Below are 20183 nucleotides of genomic sequence, written 5' to 3'. Positions count from 1 at the left end.
ATGTGGCAGGTTGAGGGTAGACAGATGGGCGGGGGTGGGGGATGGGGAGCAAGTACAGCAAAATAGTAACTGTGGCAGAATTGACATGGGGGTGTCTGGGTGTTCACTGTGTAATTCTTTTCATTTTTCTTTATGTTTGGATATGTATATATATATATAGTAACAGGGAAGACAGAGAAAAAATTGGAAGATAGTAGGCACTCCTAAGGACAGGACATTGGGACTATAATCCCTTTCCAGGAGGATCTATGTTTCAAATGCCCTAAGAGGACAGTGTTTATCCTGAAAGATGACAGCCTGCGGGGGATCGCACCTGCAGACACCCAAAGAGGGGAGAGAGAGACTTAGACCACACCCAGCAGTGATCAGTAACTTCTCCCACCCAAAGCTGCCGCCCCTTCTGTTGGAGAAGTTTTCTCAAGTGCGTTCTGTGAGTCCTGAGATCTGGGCCTTGGCCCCGAGGGAACCCCACCCTGTGATCTATAACCCGAGCTGGGGAGAGGCAGGATAAGAAATTCAGGACTCGGCCTGACAACTCACCCTAACAGATTGACCCTATTTGCTCAGGAGGTGAGGTTCACACGATAAACAGCAGGGGGAGGGCTTGGACCTGGTATAAAAGATCTGAAAGGGTCAGGCGGTTACTTTGCACTTGAAACAGCCAGGTGAGGGGTGACAGAGGCCTGAGCTAAGGGGTGACAGGGGTGACTGGGTTGAGTTGGGGGGAATTCAAGCTGAGCTGGGCAGGAACCTGCCCGGACTGAGTGGCAGAGGACACCTGTGTTGTCAGAGAGGCTGGGACTTCGAGGCTGAATGGGATGCTAAGATAGCTGGGTCTCTGTAGAAGGACTGGGGATGCCTGGGGTGTTCGGGAGCATTGATGTGGCCAGGTTTGTGTTAGTGGGGAAAGGAGGAGGATACGTGGAACAGGCGTCTGAAATCTGTTATCTTACTTTTCTTTTTAAAGATTTTATTTATTTGACAGACACAGATCCCAAGGAGGCAGAGAGGCAGAGAGAGAGAGGGAAGCAGGCTCCCCGCTGAGCAGAGAGCCCGATGAGGGGCTTGATCCCAGGACCCCGGGATCATGACCTAAGCTGAAGGCATAGGCTTAACCCACTGAGCCCGCCAGGCACCCCTGAAATCTATTATCTTGAGCCGGTCCGAACTCCCCCTGCAGTCTCTCAGTGTGTCCACCTCTGCCTGAATACTCTGATGCTCATGGTGGCACAGTCTCGTCTCTCATCACCTCTGCTCCCTGGGTGACACAGACACAGCTCTAAAAGGCTCCTTTCCTTCTGGTCTGAGACCAGCGCGAAGCTAAGAATTTTACCTCTGCCCAGGATGTCCCCCGAGCCAGGCCAGTGCATCACAGGCAGATTTCAGTTGGTCATGCTCAGACTCTTGGTTGGAAAACTCAACCGTCCCTATGATCTGGAGATGGTCTCCACTTCTTCGCAAACTCTCTTCCTGCTTCGTGCTGGGAGGGAGCAGGACATAACACAGCTTGGCCCAGACAGAAGGTTGGGATTGATCTTCTGACCTGGGATAGAAAAAGGGTGTTGGCTACCTCCAGACCAGGGAGGACAGAGGGTTACGGACACAGTAGATAGTCTTCCAGGAGCAGGACCGGAGATTCGAGACAGTCCTTTCCAAGCCCAAGACTAGGTCAGTTAGGTCTGAGGTGAAGGATAAAGAAGGTTGAGTCTCAGCTGGAGGTCAGGGATGCCTGGCTAGGATGAAGTCCAAAGGAAAAAGGCTAAGCCTTGACTTTCTGCTTTCTTTCCACTTCAGCCCCAGAATGTTGGCCATCGCTCTTCTGGCCCTTCTCTGTGCATCAGCCTCGGCCAAGGCCAGTAAGTGAGAAAGAAGCCAGGAGCCCAGCACTAGCATCATGGGAAGGCAGCCTTCTGCAATGTTGGTGGCCAAGGCTGAATTTCAGAGGCTGGCTTGGGGTGCTGGGCACTGAGTTGTGGGAGGTACTGGGCCGGTGGGGAGAAACTCAGCTCCTGAGGTTTCTTCCTCTGACTCCTCCTGCCCCTCCAGTTCAGGCTAGGGCCTCCTCCTACAATGGAGAGTATGGAGGCGGCGGAGGAGAGCGGTTCTCTCATTCTGGCTACCAGCTGGAAGGCCCCATCACCGCCATCCGTGTCCGGGTCAACAGATACTACATCGTAGGGTAAGATTCTTTGCGTTTCTCTGGTTTGACGATCCTTTGATCTTGCTGAACTGGAAAGTTCTCAGTCACTTGGGGTCACGTCTGTTCCAGCCAAAGTCCCAGGGATAATATGGTGTGTGACAGAGATCTGAGGCCAGCGCTGCCACAGCCAGCCCTCCGGCCCCCAGCACTGGTGACCTTGGGCAAATCTTCTAGCATGGCTGCTAGGGGGCCTGGAAGCTGGCTGGTTTGGTGCCCCCCCCCCCCAGGCATCCTCCCTCTTTGCTGATGCTTCTCCCCTAAAATGTGTATCTTCTGAGCCTGGACTACATCCTGGGACAACAAAGTCTCTGCCCTCATGAGAGGCTTCCAGAATATTCCTTCTGCTCCTTTCGCATGGGGTGGCGGGGGGTGGGGGGGAGGGCGCGTGTGGTGGCCGGCACAGCGGGAATCTAGAGTTCCCAAAATCAAGCTCCAGCACTGAGTGGTCTGCTCTGGCTGACTCTGGCTAAGTTACTTTTCCTTTCTTTTTTTTTTTTTTTTTTAAAGATTTTATTTATTTATTTGACAGACAGAGATCACAAGCAGGCAGAGAGGCAGGCAGAGAGAGAGGAAGGGAAGCAGGCTCCCTGCTGAGCAGAGAGCCCGATGTGGGACTCGATCCCAGGACCCTGAGATCATGACCTGAGCCGAAGGCAGCGGCTTAACCCACTGAGCCACCCAGGCGCCCTTACTTTTCCTTTCTGAGCCTGTGTGTGTTTTGGCAAAATGAGTTGAAGTTCCCCATATGATCTCAAGGGCTCCCTCATCCCTCACACGCTGTGGGACTGGCAGGAGACTTGTCCCCCCCGTCGGTTTGCGGGCCTTGGAGGGTACGCCCAGAGGTCCTGAATCCTGGTCACCCCGCTCAGTGTGCGTCTTCCTCCCCCGCCCGGCCCCTAGTCTCCAGGTCCGCTACGGCAAGGTGTGGAGCGACTACGTGGGGGGCACCCAGGGAGACCTGGAGGAGATCTTCCTGCACCCCGGGGAGTCGGTGATCCAGGTGTCTGGCAAGTACAAGTATTACCTGAGGAAGCTGGTCTTCGTGACTGACAAGGGCCGTTACCTGCCTTTTGGGAAGGACACAGGCACGAGTTTCAATGCCGCCCCCCTGTACCCCAACACCGTACTCCGGTTCATCAGCGGCCGCTCGGGTTCCCTCATCAATGCCATCGGCTTGCACTGGGACAGCTACCCCAGTGACTGTGGCAGTTGCTGAACCCCAGGCTCCTCCCAGGCCGGGCACTGCGGTGGGGGTGGGAGAACGTCTCTATCACTAACCTCATCCACGTGGCTCATAAAAAAAAAAATAAAAGGACATAGTGACCGCTTGTGTCTGTGGGTGTGCGCAGCTGGGACCGGCCTCCCGGCTTGGGCTCTGGAGGTGCGGGTCTCGTTTCTGGCTGTCCGTGGGACGTCGCTCTGGGGAAGAGTGGGAGGGAGGGAGGGAGGGAGAGAGAGAGAGAGAGAGAGAGGGAAGGAGGTGTAAGAGTCTTGCGCTTTTCTTCGTAAGTTATCAGAGGAGATAAGACTCGGGCTTGTACCAACTTGTTTTTTCAAGGAGAGCTTCTGGGACTGTTTACCCAAACTGGGGTTCTGAGGCTGAGGGTAAGGACTAGCTGTGTCTTATCACCCAAGTCACAGATGTTCCACTCTCTAGCCCTCCTCTCCCCTTGAGATAATGCCTTTCCACCAAAAGGCCCTTGACCTTGACTCACTTGCTGTCTGGGGCCTGGGCCATTTTCCTTTGTTCTTTCCCAGAATCCACCTGACTCCTGACGCTTGGCCTACGTTACTCCTGCCTAGCTGCCCCCCACCTGTGCCCAGCAGCACCGGTGTCCTTGCTTAGCTTAGCTCTGAAGAATTGGGCTTCCTTCCCTAAGAAGCCATCACCTTCCCAATGCCTTGTACTCGGCCAATACTATCCTCAAGAAAGGGCATGATCAGAAGGGTGGATTTCCATCCTGGCTTTTCAGACACAGGAGGGTTGCTGTTGGCTACATAGATACAGCGAGGATATAAAGTTACTTTGAAGAGGATTCTCCAGAATCTAGTTGCCAGTCCTAAGATTGTGAACAGTTTTTTGTTTCTTCTTTCGGTGTGGTGGTTGAGGGTGGGGGAAGTCACTCAGTGCTCCCAAAAGATTGATTGACCTCAGGGAGATTATTTTTTTCCAGTGAGACAAAGATTACAAGTATGTCCACGTAATTTTAGTTTTGTTATTTATTTATTAAAAAGATTTTATTTATTTATTTGTCAGGGATAGAGGGAGAGAGAGCGAGCGAGCACAGGCAGACAGAGAGGCAGGCAGAGGCAGAGGGAGAAGCAGGCTCCCTGCCGAGCAAGGAGCCCGATGTGGGACTCGATCCCAGGACGCCGGGATCATGACCTGAGCCGAAGGCAGCTGCTTAACCAACTGAGCCACCCAGGCGTCCCTAGTTTTGTTTTTTAAAGATTTTGTTTATTTATTTGTTGGAGAGAGAGAGAGAAAGGGAGAGAGGACAGGCAGGGGGAACGGCAGGCAGAGGGAGAAGCAGGCTCCCCGCGGAGCAAGGAAGCTGATGTGAGACTTAATCCCAGGACCCTGCATCATGACCTGAGCTGAAGGCATCAGCTTCACTGCCTGAACCACCCAGACATCCCTACATGTAATTTTAGAAAGAAATGTAATTTAAAATAAAAAAAGAAAGAAAAGAAATGTTAACATTACAGAAGCAAACTCGTATCTAGCTTGTTTTTTTTAACAATTTCTTTCTTCCTCTCAAAAAACTCCACAGAATGGAATAATTATGTCACTGTAATTTTTTTTTTTCTGAGATATAAAGCACCTAAGATCCACCCTTTTAAAGTGTGTCATTTCGGTGGCTTTTAGTACATTCCGATGGTGCAACCATCATCTCGAATTCCAGGATCCTGTCATCCGCTCAGAAAGAAACCTCATCCCCGTTAAGCAGTCCCTGCCCATTCCTCTGTCCCAGCCCCTTGGAACTACTCATCTACTTTCTGTCTCTATGGATTTGCCTATTCCCGACATTTCGTGGAGAAGGAATCCTACAATACCGTGGCCTTTTGTGTCTGGCTTCTCCCCCTGGGCATATTTGCAAGGTTCATCCGTGTCCTAGCACGTCAGTACTTTGTTCCTGTGTGTGGGCAAGTCTGACAACAGCCATCTGTGGTCGATTCCAGGATGGGCTTTAAACCAGCGCTTCCACCCGAGGCGGGTGGGGGTGGTTTGGGGGGGTGGGGGGGTCGGACCACGCTCTCATCTAAGAGGCAGAAGCAGCAGAAGGGGATGGAGTAGTGGGATTCCTGGCTTTTGCCTAGTCATATTGGGCTTTCGTGCCAGATTTGATTTCAAGAAAATTTTTCTTGGGGCGCCTGGGTGGCTCAGTGGGTTAAAGCCTCTGCCTTCGGCTCAGGTCATGATCCCAGGGTCCTGGGATCGAGTCCCGCATCGGGCTCTCTGCTCAGCAGGGAGCCTGTTTCCTCCCTTCTCTCTCTCTGCCTTCCTCTCTGCCTACTTATGATCTGTATAATAAATTAATTAATTAAATTAATAATAAATTTAAAAAATAAATAAAATTAAAAAAAAAAAGAAAAATTTTCTTTACTTATAAAGTCTGGAAATTGCTGAACTGAGCTAATCATTTATCAAATATTCTCTGCTCGGTGCTTTGGAATACAAAGACCACTGAAAGTGGGTTCTCTTCCTCTAGTTGAGGGTATGTGTGTGTCTCCATGTGTGTGTACGTGTGCGCACATGTGTACAGGGGCCCAGTCCTGGGCGCAGGCTCCAGGTTATGCAGAAATACGAACATACAAAAATGAAAAGTGGTTTAGCACAGCTAAAATGCAAAGTACAACTGGGTAAAGATGAAATGTCTTGGAGAGGCCGGAGCCGTGAACGTCACGCTAAAACTATTGTTTATCTTATGGGCTCCAGGAAGCCATGTAGCCAAAATTTCGCCCAAGGGATTGATAAGATTTATAAGAAAGTCATTTTTTTCTGGTACAAGTGGGGAAAACAGATTGAAGGGGAAGCAGGGTACGAGTTAATAGGTCTACATCAGAGAAGAGAGGCAACAGTGTGAGGAAGAGAAGAGAGGGAGGGATTTGAGAGATTCACGGCAGAGGTGCACTCCGGAGAACTTGATCCACGAACGCATAAAGGTGCGTGAAGGGGAGAGTCTACAGGAGCTGCCACGTCCAGTATCAGCAACTGGGAAGAGCGGGATCCTCTCTGAGATGAGGAGACAAGGGAAAATTAGCCTTGTTTTAAAATTTATTAATTTTTAGGGTGGCAGGGTCAGAGGAAGAGGGAGAGAGAATATTAAGCAGCCTCTATCCCCAGCATGGGGCCCGACACGGGGCCTGATTCACAACCCCAGGATTAAGAGTCACATGTTCTAGGACACGAACAGACGTTTCTGCAAAGAAGACATCCAGATGGCCAACAGACACATGAAAAAGTGCTCCACATCACTCGGCATCAGGGAAATACAAATCAAAACCACAATGAGATACCACCTCACACCAGTCAGAATGGCTAAAATCAACATGTCAGGAAATGACAGATGCTGGCGAGGATGCGGAGAAAGGGGAACCCTCCTACACTGTTGGTGGGAATGCAAGCTGGTGCAACCACTCTGGAAAACAGCATGGAGGTTCCTCAAAATGTTGAAAATAGAACTGCCCTATGACCCAGCAATTGCACTACTGGGAATTTACCCTAAAGATACAAACGTAGTGATCCAAAGGGGCACGTGCACCCGAATGTTTATAGCAGCAATGTCCACAATAGCCAAACTATGGAAAGAACCTAGATGTCCATCAACAGATGAATGGATCAAGAAGATGTGGTATATATACACAATGGAATACTATGCAGCCATCAAAAGAAACGAAATCTTGCCATTTGCGACAACATGGATGGAACTAGAGCGTATCATGCTTAGCGAAATAAGTCAAGCGGAGAAAGACAACTATCATATGATCTCCCTGATATGAGGGAGTGGTGATGCAACATGGGGGCTTAAGTGGGTAGGAGAAGAATCCATGAAACAAGATGGGATAGGGAGGGAGACAAACCATAAGTGACTCTTAATCTCACGAAACAAACTGTGGGTTGCTGGGGGGAGGGGGGTTGGGAGAAGGGGGGTAGGGTTATGGACATTGGGGAGGGTATGTGCTTTTGGGTAAATTGGAAGGGGAGATGAACCATGAGAGACTATGGACTCTGAAAAACAATCTGGGGGATTTGAAGTGGCGGGGGGGTGGGAGGTTGGGGTACCAGGTGGTGGGTATTAGAGAGGGCACATCTTGCATGGAGCACTGGGTGTGGTGAAAAAATAATGAATACTGTTTTTCTGAAAATAAATAAATTGGAAAAAAAAAAAAAAGAGTCACATGTTCTACCGGCGCAACCCCGAGAGATGACAGGATTTATTGCAGAGACTTGGCTCCCCAGACGTGGAGGCGGGTGAGGCAAGTCTAAAATCTGGAGGGCGGGCTGGGCGTCTGAGAACTCTTGGGCAGGAGGGTGTGCTGTGGTCCAGAGGCGAAATTTCTTTTTCCTCAGGGAAACCCCAGTCTTTTTCTTTCGCTTCCTTGTAAATTAATGTCTTATGTTATCAAAATTTACACATTTAGTAACTTAATTTTCTTAAATTTTTTCCCAGTTTTGCTGAAGTATAATTGACAAATAGAATTCTAATATTTTTGAAGTATACAATGTGATAGTTTGATACATGTACGTGGAGAAAGGACTCCCACAGTCAAGCTCATTAACACACCCGTCACCTCACACTTGCCCTAAAAAAATTTTTTTTTAAATATTTTATTTATTTATTTGACAGAGAGAGATCACAAGTAGGCAGAAAGGCAGGCAGAGAGAGAGGGAAGCAGGCCCCCTGCTGAGCAGAGAGCCCGATGCGGGCCTCGATCCCAGGATCCTGAGATCATGACCTGAGCCGAAGGCAGAGGCTTAACCCACTGAGCCACCCAGGCGCCCCTAAAAATTTTTTTTTAATTGAAGAATAATTGACATACAATATTGTATTAGTTTCAGGTGTGCAACATAGTGATTCAGTATTTATATACATGATGAAGTGGTCGGATCGTCCGGGTGGTGCAGTGCATTAAGCATCCGACTCTTGGTTTTGGCTCGGGCTGTGATCTCAGGATGGTGAGATGGAGCCCTCCATGGTCATCAGAGTCGGCTTGTCCCTCTGTTCCTCCCCCACCCCTGCTCATGCTCACTCTCTCTCTCAAATCATAATGATAAATGATAAAATAAATAATATCTTTTAAAAATTGTTACAATATCATTGACTGTACCCCCTACATTGTATATTACATTCCCATATCTTATTTATTTCTTTTTTAGAAAATATTTTATTTATTTATGTGAAAGGGAGAATGCACAAGCAAGGGGGAGGGGCAGAGGGAATGGGAAAAGCAGGCTCCCCATTGAGCAGGGAACCAGAGGTGGGACTCCATCCCAGGACCCTAGGACCGTGACCTGAGCAAAAGGCAGATGCTTAATTGACTGAGCCACCCAGGCACTTCCCATATCTTATTTTATCAACAGTTACCTTAAAAAAAATTTTTTTTTGGTGAGAATGCCTAAGATCTACTCTCTCAGCAAAGTGCAACCATTTAATAGAGTATTTTCCACTACAGCCACCGTGCGGCACGGTGGAAAGTCTGTACCTTTCACCAACATCTCCCCATTTCCCATATTTCCCAGCTCTTAGCAACCACATCCTACTGTTCTTATGTGTTTCACTTTTTTTTTTTAAAGATTTTATTTATTTATTTGACAGAGAGAGAGGGAGAGAGCACAACCAAGAATGGCAGAGGGGACCGAATCCCAGGACAACCTGAGCCGAAGGCAGACACTTAGCTCACTGAGCCACCCAGGTGCCCCCTCCCCTCTTTTTTAAGTAATCTCTACTCTGAAGGCTGGGCTTGAACTCACCACCCTGAGCTCAAGAGTAGCGTGTATCACACATAAGTGATACCATGCAGTATCCGTTTTGCTTTTATTTTTTATTTATTTTCTTTTAAGCCTCTCAATTCACCAGGATCATTACTTAAGGTCATATGATCGTAGATGGTAACTGCCTCTACAAAGCATCCTCACCGCAACACCTATGTTAGTTTTGACTGAATGCCCTCCAACAGCCCTAGTCAAACTGACCTAGAATTACCTGTTGCACCTGAGCAACCCTAGGAGGGCTCGGGTGAGGAGTCAGGACAACCGCAGGCAGTGAAGGAGTTTGCTGACGAAAATCAGATAAATCGGTTACTGCGGAATGCTGGGAACTTAGCTATTTGCTTCTAAAGGTCACAGTGATTGACAAGAGTAATGTCCAGAGACTTGGGAAAGCTAAGTCCTACCTCCCCGCACAGCTACACAGCCTCAGTCAAATCCCTTAACCTCTCTGGGTTTCAATCACCCATTTGTAAAATGAGCTCCTCTGGGTCACATGCTTTCTAAGATGTATCGAGCTCATGTATCCTAGAAATCTAATTTCTAAGACTTTACTGTTACATGAAAACAAATGGCCTCATTGTGCACTGGTTGAATGCCATATAGGGATAACTGAGCTATGTGTATGAAGGAGGTGGCCTGGAACAGGGGCACAGCTGAGGTCCCCCCAAGTAGGGAGTGCTCGGGAGCATGCCCGGAATGAAGGACGCCAAGGCCCACAAGCTACAAAGAGAGCCCACAGCTCCTCTGATGGCAACCTTAACTGACTGAGCCACCCAGGCACTTCCCATATCTTATTTTATCAACAGTTACCTTAAAAAAATTTTTTTTTTGGTGAGAATGCCTAAGATCTACTCTCTCAGCAAAGAGAAGAAAGGTCATCTCTGAAAAAGGACACCTCTCCCCACACCTCATCACCTGTCCCCCTCGGCCAGCTACGGGCGCCTGGTGGGCTCAGTCGGTATGGCATGGGACTCTTGATCTCAGGGTTGTTAAGGTTGAGCCCCATGTTAGGTGTAGAAATTATTAAAAATAAAATCTTGAGGGGCGCCTGGGTGGCTCAGTGGGTTAAGCCGCTGCCTTCGGCTCAGGTCATGATCTCAGGGTCCTGGGATCGAGTCCCGCATCGGGCTCTCTGCTCAGCAGGGAGCCTGCTTCCTCCTCTCTCTCTGCCTGCCTCTCTGCCTACTTGTGATCTCTCTCTGTCAAATAAATAAATAAAATATTTAAAAAAAAAAAAAAGCCCCTGCCTTCAGCTCAGGTCATGATCCCAGGGTTCTGGGATCGAGTCCCGCATCGGGCTCTCTGCTCAACAGGGAGCCTTCTTCCCCTTCTCTGTCTCTCTCTCTCTCTGCCTACTTGTGATCTCTGCCTGTCAAACAAATTAAAAAAAAAAAAAGAAGTAAAATCTTGAGGGGCTCCTGGGTGGCTCAGTCGACTGGGCGTCTGCCTTCAGTTCAGGTCAAGATCCCAGGGTCCTGGGATAGAGCCTTTCATGGGGCTCCGTGCTCAGCAGGGAGTCTGCTTCTCCTTCCCACTCTCCCTTTGTACTCTCCCTCTCTCTTTCTCTCTCAAACAAATAAAATCTAAAATAAATGAATAAAATAAAATATAGAAAAACAAAACAAAAAAGTTCCTCCCTACAGCAGGTCACAGATTAACCAAATTAACTGGGTGATAATGTAACTATGACTGTTTCCTCCTTTGGATCGTCCGGAACTCCACAGTGGCGGGACTTTGGTCCTCCAGCTCCCACTGCAGAGGGAAGGGGGCAAAGAGCCATTTTCAGTAAAGACCGTTCCAGGCGTCTTGCGCATTCCCGGGAGCAGAGAAATCTCAATCTGCCCTGAGGACGCAGTCACCCCCGAGACAGCCAAGGTCAAATCCGTGAAGGACAACCACCAACAGAACCCGATGATCCAAGAAACCGAAGACTCCCCTCGGCCTACAGCTTGTGGGTTTCAAGACAGTTTTGCGTCCCCATAACTTCAAGGCCGGCCTGTGAGAGGAGGCGACCCTTAGAGTCAGCACGCAGACTCCTGTGGGCTGCAGCAGGACAGCAAAGACAGAAGAAAACAGCAGGGCGAGTCGGAACACGGAAAGGGGGAACGTACACTTACTCTGCATCATGCGTTAGGAGTCCAGGCACTCTGTCAAAGTACCTCATTTAATTGTGACAAAGATCCTGTTGGAAAGTAGTAAGCGTAGTCTGTTTCGGATGACGTCACCAGTGATGTCACCAAGACTGGAATCAGTTGTTTGTAGGTTTGAGAGTTACAGTGGCACGTGTGGCTGTGTCTCCACCCCTCCGAGCCTTCAACTCGGGCTCATTGCCCCGTAGGTAACAACCGAGCAAACCCTGGTTTTCCCCTCTTTTCTGCATCAGGGTGCCATCCAAGAAAACTCACCCGGAAACCCTCTAGAGCTTAGTTGGGCAAAACAAAGTGGGCGTTCTCAGACTTAGCACAAACCAGACTCTGAGAGATTATATGGCTTCCTTCGCTCACACTGCAAATACTTACTAGGTGCCCGTGAAGCTTCAGGCACTCCGCTAACCGCTGTATCACGTTCCAAGCCACAAACGCAGCAGCCCTGGGATCAAGGTCAGGGTCAAACTCAGGTCTTTCTGACGCAAAAATCTGGGCATTTTCCACATGTCCGTGATTTTCAGACACCTTAGAAACAAAACCTTACAAGATTCTGCACATGATTTCTGTCAAATGTATATACCTGTTGAACCCAAACCCCTCTATCAAGATTCATAGGACATCACCCTCCCCCCCCCCCCAAATTCCTTCTGGGTCCTTCCCTGTCACTTCCTGTCCCCAACTCCCAAAAGGCAACCGTTCTTTCGTGACTTCCCGCCACCAACTAGGGAAGCCTGTTCTGCATTCAAACTGCCATTGCACGGAGCTTTTGGAAAACTCACTGTATACCACCAGAGGAAATGAGTGAAAAGGCAAATGACTTCAGTATTATTATGAAAATCATTTTAACTCTGCGCTGGCCAGGGGTCCCCAGACCACATTTTGAGAGTCCTTGCTCTAGGGATTACAATATTTTGTTTTCTTTGAAATGTTAATATACTACTGTTTTGTGTTCTCAAAGCTGGAATTCTTTGCTGGCCAGCCTCATTCTAGCAAAAGTACATCAAACTGGCCCAGGCACAGCAGCCTTCAAAGCTTCCCCAGCCGGGCCAGACTGGCAAGGCTTCCTGGCCACCCGAGGGGCTCTATTATCTCTCTCAGGAGTGCTCCTTCCCCACCCGGCCCCCCAGATCTGGTCCTTTCTTTTCCAGCGCCGATTCCCTTCCCAGTCCCTGCTGCTTTGCCTCACTTAGGAGTCTGAGGATTGCAGAACAGATCCGTCTGCCTGGCTCACTCGTCTCCTTCCAGTTGTAATGGTGTAAATGCTACATGACTTTGCTCTGCTCTCCTTTGCTTCCTAAGGGCCTAGTTAAAAAAGGGGGGGGGGGAAAGAAAGTTAAAAAAAAAAAAATCCACTGCTTCTTTCTCTTCTCCTGCTTGCCTGCCAGGTATTTAATGACTCAATTTCTCAACTCAATTAAGACAACCCAAGGAAGCAGAATCCACCATTATTCCCTTCTAACACCCGAGGAAACTTTACCCTGGGTCTGTACCTGAGCTACTTATTCAGCCTCAGGAGTCCCAGGCCCCTGACCTCTTTTCACCATTTCTGGCAGGTTTCTCACCAAATATCTGGGGACTGGCAACGGATATGAAAACCTGAAGAGCCCTTCCTGAAGTGTGGGGAAAATCAAACTGCGGAAAGTTTTATGTCAGTGGTTTCCGAAGTGTGGTCCAGGAAATTCTGGAGGCCCCTGAGACACCTGTGTGTGTGCGTGTGCGTGTGCGTGTGTGTGCGTGTGCGTGTGTGTGTGCACGCGCACATGCGAGGCCAAAGCTATTTTCTTTTTTTTTTTTTAAAGATTTTATTTATTTATTTGACAGACAGAGATCACAAGTAGGCAGAAAGGCAGGCAGAGAGAGAGAGAGAGAGAGAGAGAGGAAAGCAGGCTCTCCGTTCAGCAGAGAGCCCGATGTGAGACTCGATCCCAGGACCCTGGGATCATGACCTGAGCCGAAGGCAGTGACTTAACCCACTGAGCCACCCAGGTGCCCCCAAAGCTATTTTCTTAATAAAACTAGGATGCCATCTGCCTCTTCCCCTTGCATCCTTTCTTGAGAATGCGGTGGAGTTTTCAAGAAACTATATGACAAATTGGTCTCTCAACATCCTGAATACACAAGCAGATAGCAGAATACAGCTATTGTCTTTTAAGCCACGCATTCAATTTGTAAAAATGTAAAACAGTGCCATATTTCTATTTTTTTTCCTTTCCTTTGAAAAAGTTACTTTTAAAATTAAAATGAAAGATTTTATTTATTTATTTGACAGACAGAGATCAGAAGTGGGGGGGGCAGGCTCCCCGCTGAGCAGAAAGCCCAATGTGGGGCTTGATCCAAGGACCCTGGAATCATGACCTGAGTGGAAAGTGATGAAGTTCTAGAACCTAGGTCGGGTTCCGTGGGGTGAGGTTCGGAGCCAACGGCTAAAGACAGAATTCATAAGACATCTCTGGTGCAAAAAGGTGGTTTATTAGAGCACGGGGACAGGACCCGTGGGCAGGCAGAGATGCGGCTGCCCCGGGTTGTGAGGGCAGGCGTGTTATATACCTTGCGGTTGGGGGGAGGTGGTGAAGGGATGGGAGATTTCGACAGAGCTCTCACGTGCTAAGGTGGGCCTACAAGGTGCCGGGGGGAGGCCTTGCCCTTATGGCTTGATCAATGTCCTCTTTAGGTCAGGCATTAACATCAAGATAGTTGGGAGATTCTTGGTGGGGTATTATGACCCTGCTATCATTTACATTCCCTTCTACCTCAGTCTCCTCCAGTTTATAGTGGGGAGGGGGACATTAGGGCTTCAGGAAATGAGAGTCATTTGCCTCTGGAAATTTGTGCTATTGATAAGGTAACCTCCCTGTTTAGATCTCTAGGACATCTGTAGAGCAAGGGAGATTCCTGTTCTGCAGGATTGCGATCCCTGCAAGTTAACTATTTATCGTTTTATGGTGGTCAGGGGTGCCTGAGGAATGCTACACATATGAAGGGGAGCGGGTGAAGAGGGGGTGCAAGGCGCCAGCTTCTACTCTGTCCTCAGCCAGCCTCCTACTCCCTCATCAGAAGCCACCTCTGTTGAGGTGCAATGGCAAACAGATGCTTTAGCGAAACCTAGAACAGCCCTTCTATAAAAAGAGCCTCAAAGCTCACTATGGGACAGTCCCTTGACTGTAATGACTTCACATCAGGCCCAGATTTGTCTTAGAAGCCAAAGGCCACCAATGGATGATGGAGGCCGTCTTATTAAATACTGGGCTACACTAACAGATATGCCAGAAATTATACTTAAAACTTGTCAAACTTTAAACCTAGTTACCTGTATGCCTGAACCTGACCACTGTACTTCTTTCTCTATAGAGCAAAAATGTTCAGAGGTTACTGATCTTGCTTACTCTATTTGGCCAGATTTAAGATGCCCCTGTTAAAAATACGAATGACAGTTGGTTTTCTGATAACAGTAGTTTTTCATAGAAAGAATAAGAAAAGCTAGGTATACTGTGGTGCTCACTAGCACTTTGCAATTGCCAAAGCCTAAGAATAAACATTAACATTGCCTCCAAATATGCTTTCTTGGTACTACATGCCCATGGAGCTATTTGGAAGGAAAGGGGATTGCTATCAAGCCATAACTCCCCAATCAAATATGGGCCTAAGTTACAAAACCCTCCTGAACTTATTAAGGATGGTATATATCAAATCTGGGATGCATATCTGTGGTTCACACCCACGATTGGACGGCTCAGTCAAAAGGCAGTTTTATGCTGGGAACAAAAGAATCATACGAGTGGTACTTGGGCAAATAACACACGATATCTGGGACGGCTATCATTAGAAATGTGTTCCCAAGTAATAGTACTCCAGGCTACTGACTGGTTTGCTACTGACTGGGCAAGGCGACCTGGCATTAGATGGTCAGCTCCAAACGGAACCCACTGGATATGTGGAACCAACCTGTGGCCCTGGCTTCCTCCAGGGTGGATAGGTCGCTGTACTTTAGGATTTGCCTGGATTCATGGGCACATTAGTAAAACTATCACCACTCCAGCTAATCTCCCCAACTTGAAACAAAGATGGACGCGATCTGTTTTTATGGTATGATCACTTAACATCCATTTTTGTTCCATCTGCGGGACTAGAGGATGTCCTGTGGCATGTCGAAGCCCTTAATAAATATACTACAAAAGCACTCAATGATTCACTAAATAGCATCTCTCTCCTTAATACCGAAGTCTCACAAATACGCAAAGCAGTCCTACAGAATAGGATGGCCCTAGATGTCCTGACAGCAGCCCAGGGTGGCACACGTGCAATTATCAAGACAGAATGTTGTGTGTACATCCCAGACTATCGCAAAAGTGTCACAGGATTAATAAAGGATATGAATGCCCAGATTAAGGATCTACAAGATCCTTCTCTCTCTCTTAGTGATTGGTTAAGTTCCTGGCTTGGAGGAGGGCTATGGCCAACTCTCCTTTTCGGGCTTCTCACTCTTATCGCCTTATTAACCTTAATATGTTGCTTTGTTCGATGTTTCTCTACTTGGTGCCAAGACTCCATTGCTGCAATGAATTCACCACGACAGATGATCCTTGTCACGCGCGAGGACGCCTCTTCACTGTCAACGCTGGATTCAGCTGCCTCCACCTTTTGTAACTCCCTTATACGTTCCTACCCTGATCAATATTGACCCGAGCAGGTAGGAAGAGCTCTACGCCCCTATTCAGCAGGAAGAAGTTACAGAAGATGAGACCGTCCACCTTCAACTACCTTAAAGATTTAAGGGTCAAAATTGTTCAGGGGGGAATGATGAGGGAGCAGGAGGCTGGCTGAGGACAGAGTAGAAGCTGGCGCCTTGCACCCCCTCTTCACCCGCTCCCCTCCATCTGTGTAGCATTCCTCAGGCACCCCTGACCACCATAAAACGATAAATAGTTAACTTGCAGGGATCGCAATCCTGCAGAACAGGAATCTCCCTTGCTCTACAGATGTCCTAGAGATCTAAACAGGGAGGTTACCTTATCAATAGCACAAATTTCCAGAGGCAAATGACTCTCATTTCCTGAAGCCCTAATGTCCCCCTCCCCACTATAAACTGGAGGAGACTGAGGTAGAAGGGAATGTAAATGATAGCAGGGTCATAATACCCCACCAAGAATCTCCCAACTATCTTGATGTTAATGCCTGACCTAAAGACGACATTGATCAAGCCATAAGGGCAAGGCCTCCCCCCGGCACCTTGTAGGCCCACCTTAGCACATGAGAGCTCTGTCGAAATCTCCCATCCCTTCACCACCTCCCCCCAACCGCAAGGTATATAACACGCCTGCCCTCACAACCCGGGGCAGCCGCATCTCTGCCTGCCCACGGGTCCTGTCCCCGTGCTCTAATAAACCACCTTTTTGCACCAGAGATGTCTTATGAATTCTTTCTTTAGCTGTTGGCTCCGAACCTCACCCCACGGAACCCGACCTAGGTTCTAGAACTTCATCATTTTTGGCGAGCCAGCCAGGAGATTTGTGAGTCTTTACATTTGGACTCTGAGCTTCGGTGCAAAATTGGTGAGGATTTTCTCTCCTTTTCCTTTACTCTCATTCCAGGGCTTTTCAAGGAGTGTGTCTTATTGGAACACTTGCATGTCAGTTGCTCAGGCTGTAATCCTCTAGCCCGTGGCTAGTGGCTACTCTACGGGGAGGAGAGCGTCTGCCTTTTGGCTGTAAGTTAGTACCCTGGCTGGAATGGCATTAAGACCCAGAAACTTGATGGCCTCTCTTTATTCCTCTTCTTATAGAAAGTTGTCTCTCTTGGGCACGGGACAGCCACCTAAGTCACCAGGATGGCTGCCAATCTTAAGACTCCCGTGTGAGGTTTCCTCCTGATTGATCTAATGTGATCCCCTCCACATCCCTGGTCTAGCCACTTCTGGCCGCGAGACCTCCACTGGGAGCCGGCCGAAACCAGTACCCGATTGAATTAAAACGCAACCGGGGACTGTTTCCTAGGGAAGTTGGCTGTAAGGACCACATATGTTGGAATGTCGCATAGACCATGATGGATTTCAGTCTTTACTGCTTCTTGTCAGTGTCTTCTACAAACTGCCTAAAGTTATGAAATTGGGTAATATCCCCTTGGCCAAACTTTTCTAGTATTTCCATGGGTTAATATGGCAAAACAGGATGCAGTCTTCAGGATAGACATGGTACAGTTTCCTAGTCCATTCACCAGGCACCCATCTGTAGCCTAGGATGCGATGGGGAAGTGGAGGGACGCCGGCACCCCTCCAGGGCCCTTTAAGGCAGGATGGTGATCAATAGCGTATCTTGAGGGACGCCTCTGGTCGCTTTTGACACCTGAAACCTCTGACATACCCTGTGTGGGATGCCACCCAGGAGTCAGGGGATTTGGTAATGGACCTTCATTACTTTTCTGGAAGCATGGCCTCAGTAGGCTTCTTCAGTTCCCAAGGACTCTACCTTGGGGTGCCTTTTGACCCACTGGAAATAATTTGGATATCAAAACTTAGGAAAGGACTGAGCTCCTGTAACACTGCATGGCCTCAGTGGGATCTATCAGTTAGATCTCCTCTGCAGGAAGCAGGGCAAATGGACCTAGGATACCTTCACCGCTCATACCTAGGCCTTCATTGCTCTGCACCAGGACCCCAAATAAGGGGCTTTTGCGGAATGTGTTTGCCCAAATGAGTCAGCTAGTAAACTTCCTCCTGACATATTTGATGATAATTACGTAAATAAGCCTTCTTCTAGTAAACCCAGGTTGCTGGGCCATCCCTAGCCAAGGGGACTCTGGCTTTATCTCTCTGTTTCTCCTAATAGATGTGGGGGCTTCTTCCTCACTCACTTCCCGTGTTAATGGCTACAACTGGAGCCAACTGGGGTTAGTCTAACTCGAGACAGAGACCATAAGGAATATTCCCAAGCAGCTGCCAAAACTCTCTTTGTTTTGGGAAAGTTTCCCTGTGTTCTCTGGCCTGACTTGGACTGCTTAACCCCTCCCCCCCTTGTCCTCTGTTGGGGCTTATGAGCTCTAAAACCGGGAATCCTTTCTCTGCCTCCTGGCAGCACTTTGTTTCCTCTGTTTCCCCCTTCTCGTGTTTCTGTACCAACGTGCGTGCAGCCTGCATGACTAGCCTCTCGATCATGCACCACGGCTCCTTCTCTCTCCACTGTCAAGGAGCAAGAAGAGCACCCCCTGGACCTAACACCCCCACTCCAGATCTTCCCACGCATGTCTCAGGTAAACATTCAAAGTGGAGTGGGCCCAGGTGGAACGTAAATCACTACTGGAACTAAGTTAAGTTTGTTGGTTTAATTAAGATAAGACCTGTCTTTTAAGTTAACAGTAGTAAAAACTTGGAAGTTTACTGAAGGTCAAATAAGCTTGTGTTACTTGTTAAAATTTGTTAGCAAAGAAATGAATAAACTGATGGTCAATTGTCTGTCTCAAAGTTCTAATGGGTAATTGCTGAAGTAGCTTTCAAAGTCTTTGGTAACCTGAAAGTTTTAAAGTTTTGCTTGGATGACAAATGGAATTGAATTGTGGACATCTATATCTTAACCAAACAGGATAAAATGCTAAGTTGTTAATTACTGGATGTAGGATTGGGTTTTTGACTTCTTAACTGCAAAGAAACTAAGAGTATTTAAATCTGCTGGTAAACTTGTTTTCCACTTAACTGATTCATAAATTTGCCACATGAAGAATTCTGTTGTAACAGTTCACAAATGGCTAATAACTAAAGGTGTTTCTAAGAATACAAAGTTCTGCTTAGTGTAACTAAGACTGATGGAAATAAGGGAAACTCTGTATGTAGGAAAGTAGGAGATATGTAAGAAAGATTTAAGGAATGGGAATACATTTTGTTGAAGGTAAGGGAAGGTAATTTTGTCCTAAATGAGATGGTTGTTTGGAAGAAAATGGCTTGGGACAAAACCTGAATGCAAAGGAAAGTTGTAGAAGGTTTGTGAAGGGAAATCTTCAGAAAAGGAATTTTAGCTATGGTCAAGAATGGACTAAGATTGAAATGAATGTGTTTTTTTGTTTGTTTGTTTTTGTTTTTTTTTTTTCAATTTATTTATTTTCAGTAAAACAGTGTTCATTTTTTCACCACACCCAGTGCTCCATGCAACCTGTGCCCTCTATAATACCCACCACCTGGTACCCCAACCTCCCACCCCCCCGCCACTGCAAACCCCTCAGATTGTTTTTCAGAGTCCATAGTCTCTCATGGTTCATCTGAAATGAATGGGTTTTAAAGTTACATTGGTACAAGACTGAAATTGTCTCTGTTCAAAAGGACAATGTTTTCTTAGATCAATTGATCTGCTGTTAAGAAAATGTAAATGGTGGGCGCCTGGGTGGCTCAGTGGGTTAAGCCGCTGCCTTCGACTCGGGTCATGGTCTCAGGGTCCTGGGATCGAGTCCCGCATCGGGCTCTCTGCTCAGCAGGGAGCCTCCCCCCCTCCCGCCTGCCTCTCTGCCTACTTGTGATCTCTGTCAAATAAATAAATAAAATCTTTTTTTTTTAAAGATTTTATTTATTTATTTGACAGAGAGAGATCACAAGTAGGCAGAGAGGCAGGCAGAGAGAGAGAGGGAAGCAGGCTCCCTGCCGAGCAGAGAGCCCGATGCGGGACTCGATCCCAGGACCCTGAGACCATGACCCGAGTCGAAGGCAGCGGCTTAACCCACTGAGCCACCCAGGAGCCCCACAAATAAAATCTTTAAAAAAAAAAAAAAAGAAAAGAAAATGTAAATGGTTTTCTCTTTGCCTGCCCAGAAAATTCAATTCTTATATATTTTTTTCAGGTGTTTAACATCCCTAATTATATTTAGG

The 20183-nt window shown here is 47.8% G+C and overlaps 1 protein-coding gene across 2 annotated transcripts; it reads left to right on the top strand.

Annotated features, from left to right (window-relative positions):
- The first annotated feature begins 532 nt into the window (after positions 1 to 532).
- Positions 533 to 3523, top strand: ZG16 (zymogen granule protein 16). 2 transcript variants are annotated; one of them, XM_044232871.1, is made up of 4 exons: positions 533 to 570; positions 1795 to 1856; positions 2047 to 2179; positions 3101 to 3523. In XM_044232871.1, the coding sequence occupies exons 2-4, from the start codon at positions 1802 to 1804 to the stop codon at positions 3414 to 3416; spliced, it is 504 nt and encodes a 167-aa protein (XP_044088806.1). In that variant the 5' UTR covers positions 533 to 570; positions 1795 to 1801; the 3' UTR covers positions 3417 to 3523. The 2 variants fall into 2 exon arrangements, with proteins under 2 accessions (XP_044088806.1, XP_044088807.1); XM_044232872.1 differs by lacking the exon at positions 533 to 570 and adding an exon at positions 1647 to 1668.
- Positions 3524 to 20183: the final 16660 nt, after the last annotated feature.

This window comes from Neovison vison, chromosome 14 (assembly GCF_020171115.1).
Source record: "Neovison vison isolate M4711 chromosome 14, ASM_NN_V1, whole genome shotgun sequence".
NCBI lineage: Eukaryota > Metazoa > Chordata > Mammalia > Carnivora > Mustelidae > Neogale > Neogale vison.
Note: the sequence above shows the minus strand (reverse complement) of the source record. Positions and strands in the feature narration are given on the sequence as shown.

Coding starts and splice junctions, on each gene's coding strand:
- ZG16 (XM_044232871.1), top strand. CDS start 1,802: ATGTTGGCCATCGCTCTTCTGGCCCTTCTCTGTGCATCAGCCTCGGCC. Junction 1,857..2,046: donor ATCAGCCTCGGCCAAGGCCA/GTAAGTGAGAAA, acceptor CTGCCCCTCCAG/TTCAGGCTAGGGCCTCCTCC. Junction 2,180..3,100: donor AACAGATACTACATCGTAGG/GTAAGATTCTTT, acceptor CCCGGCCCCTAG/TCTCCAGGTCCGCTACGGCA.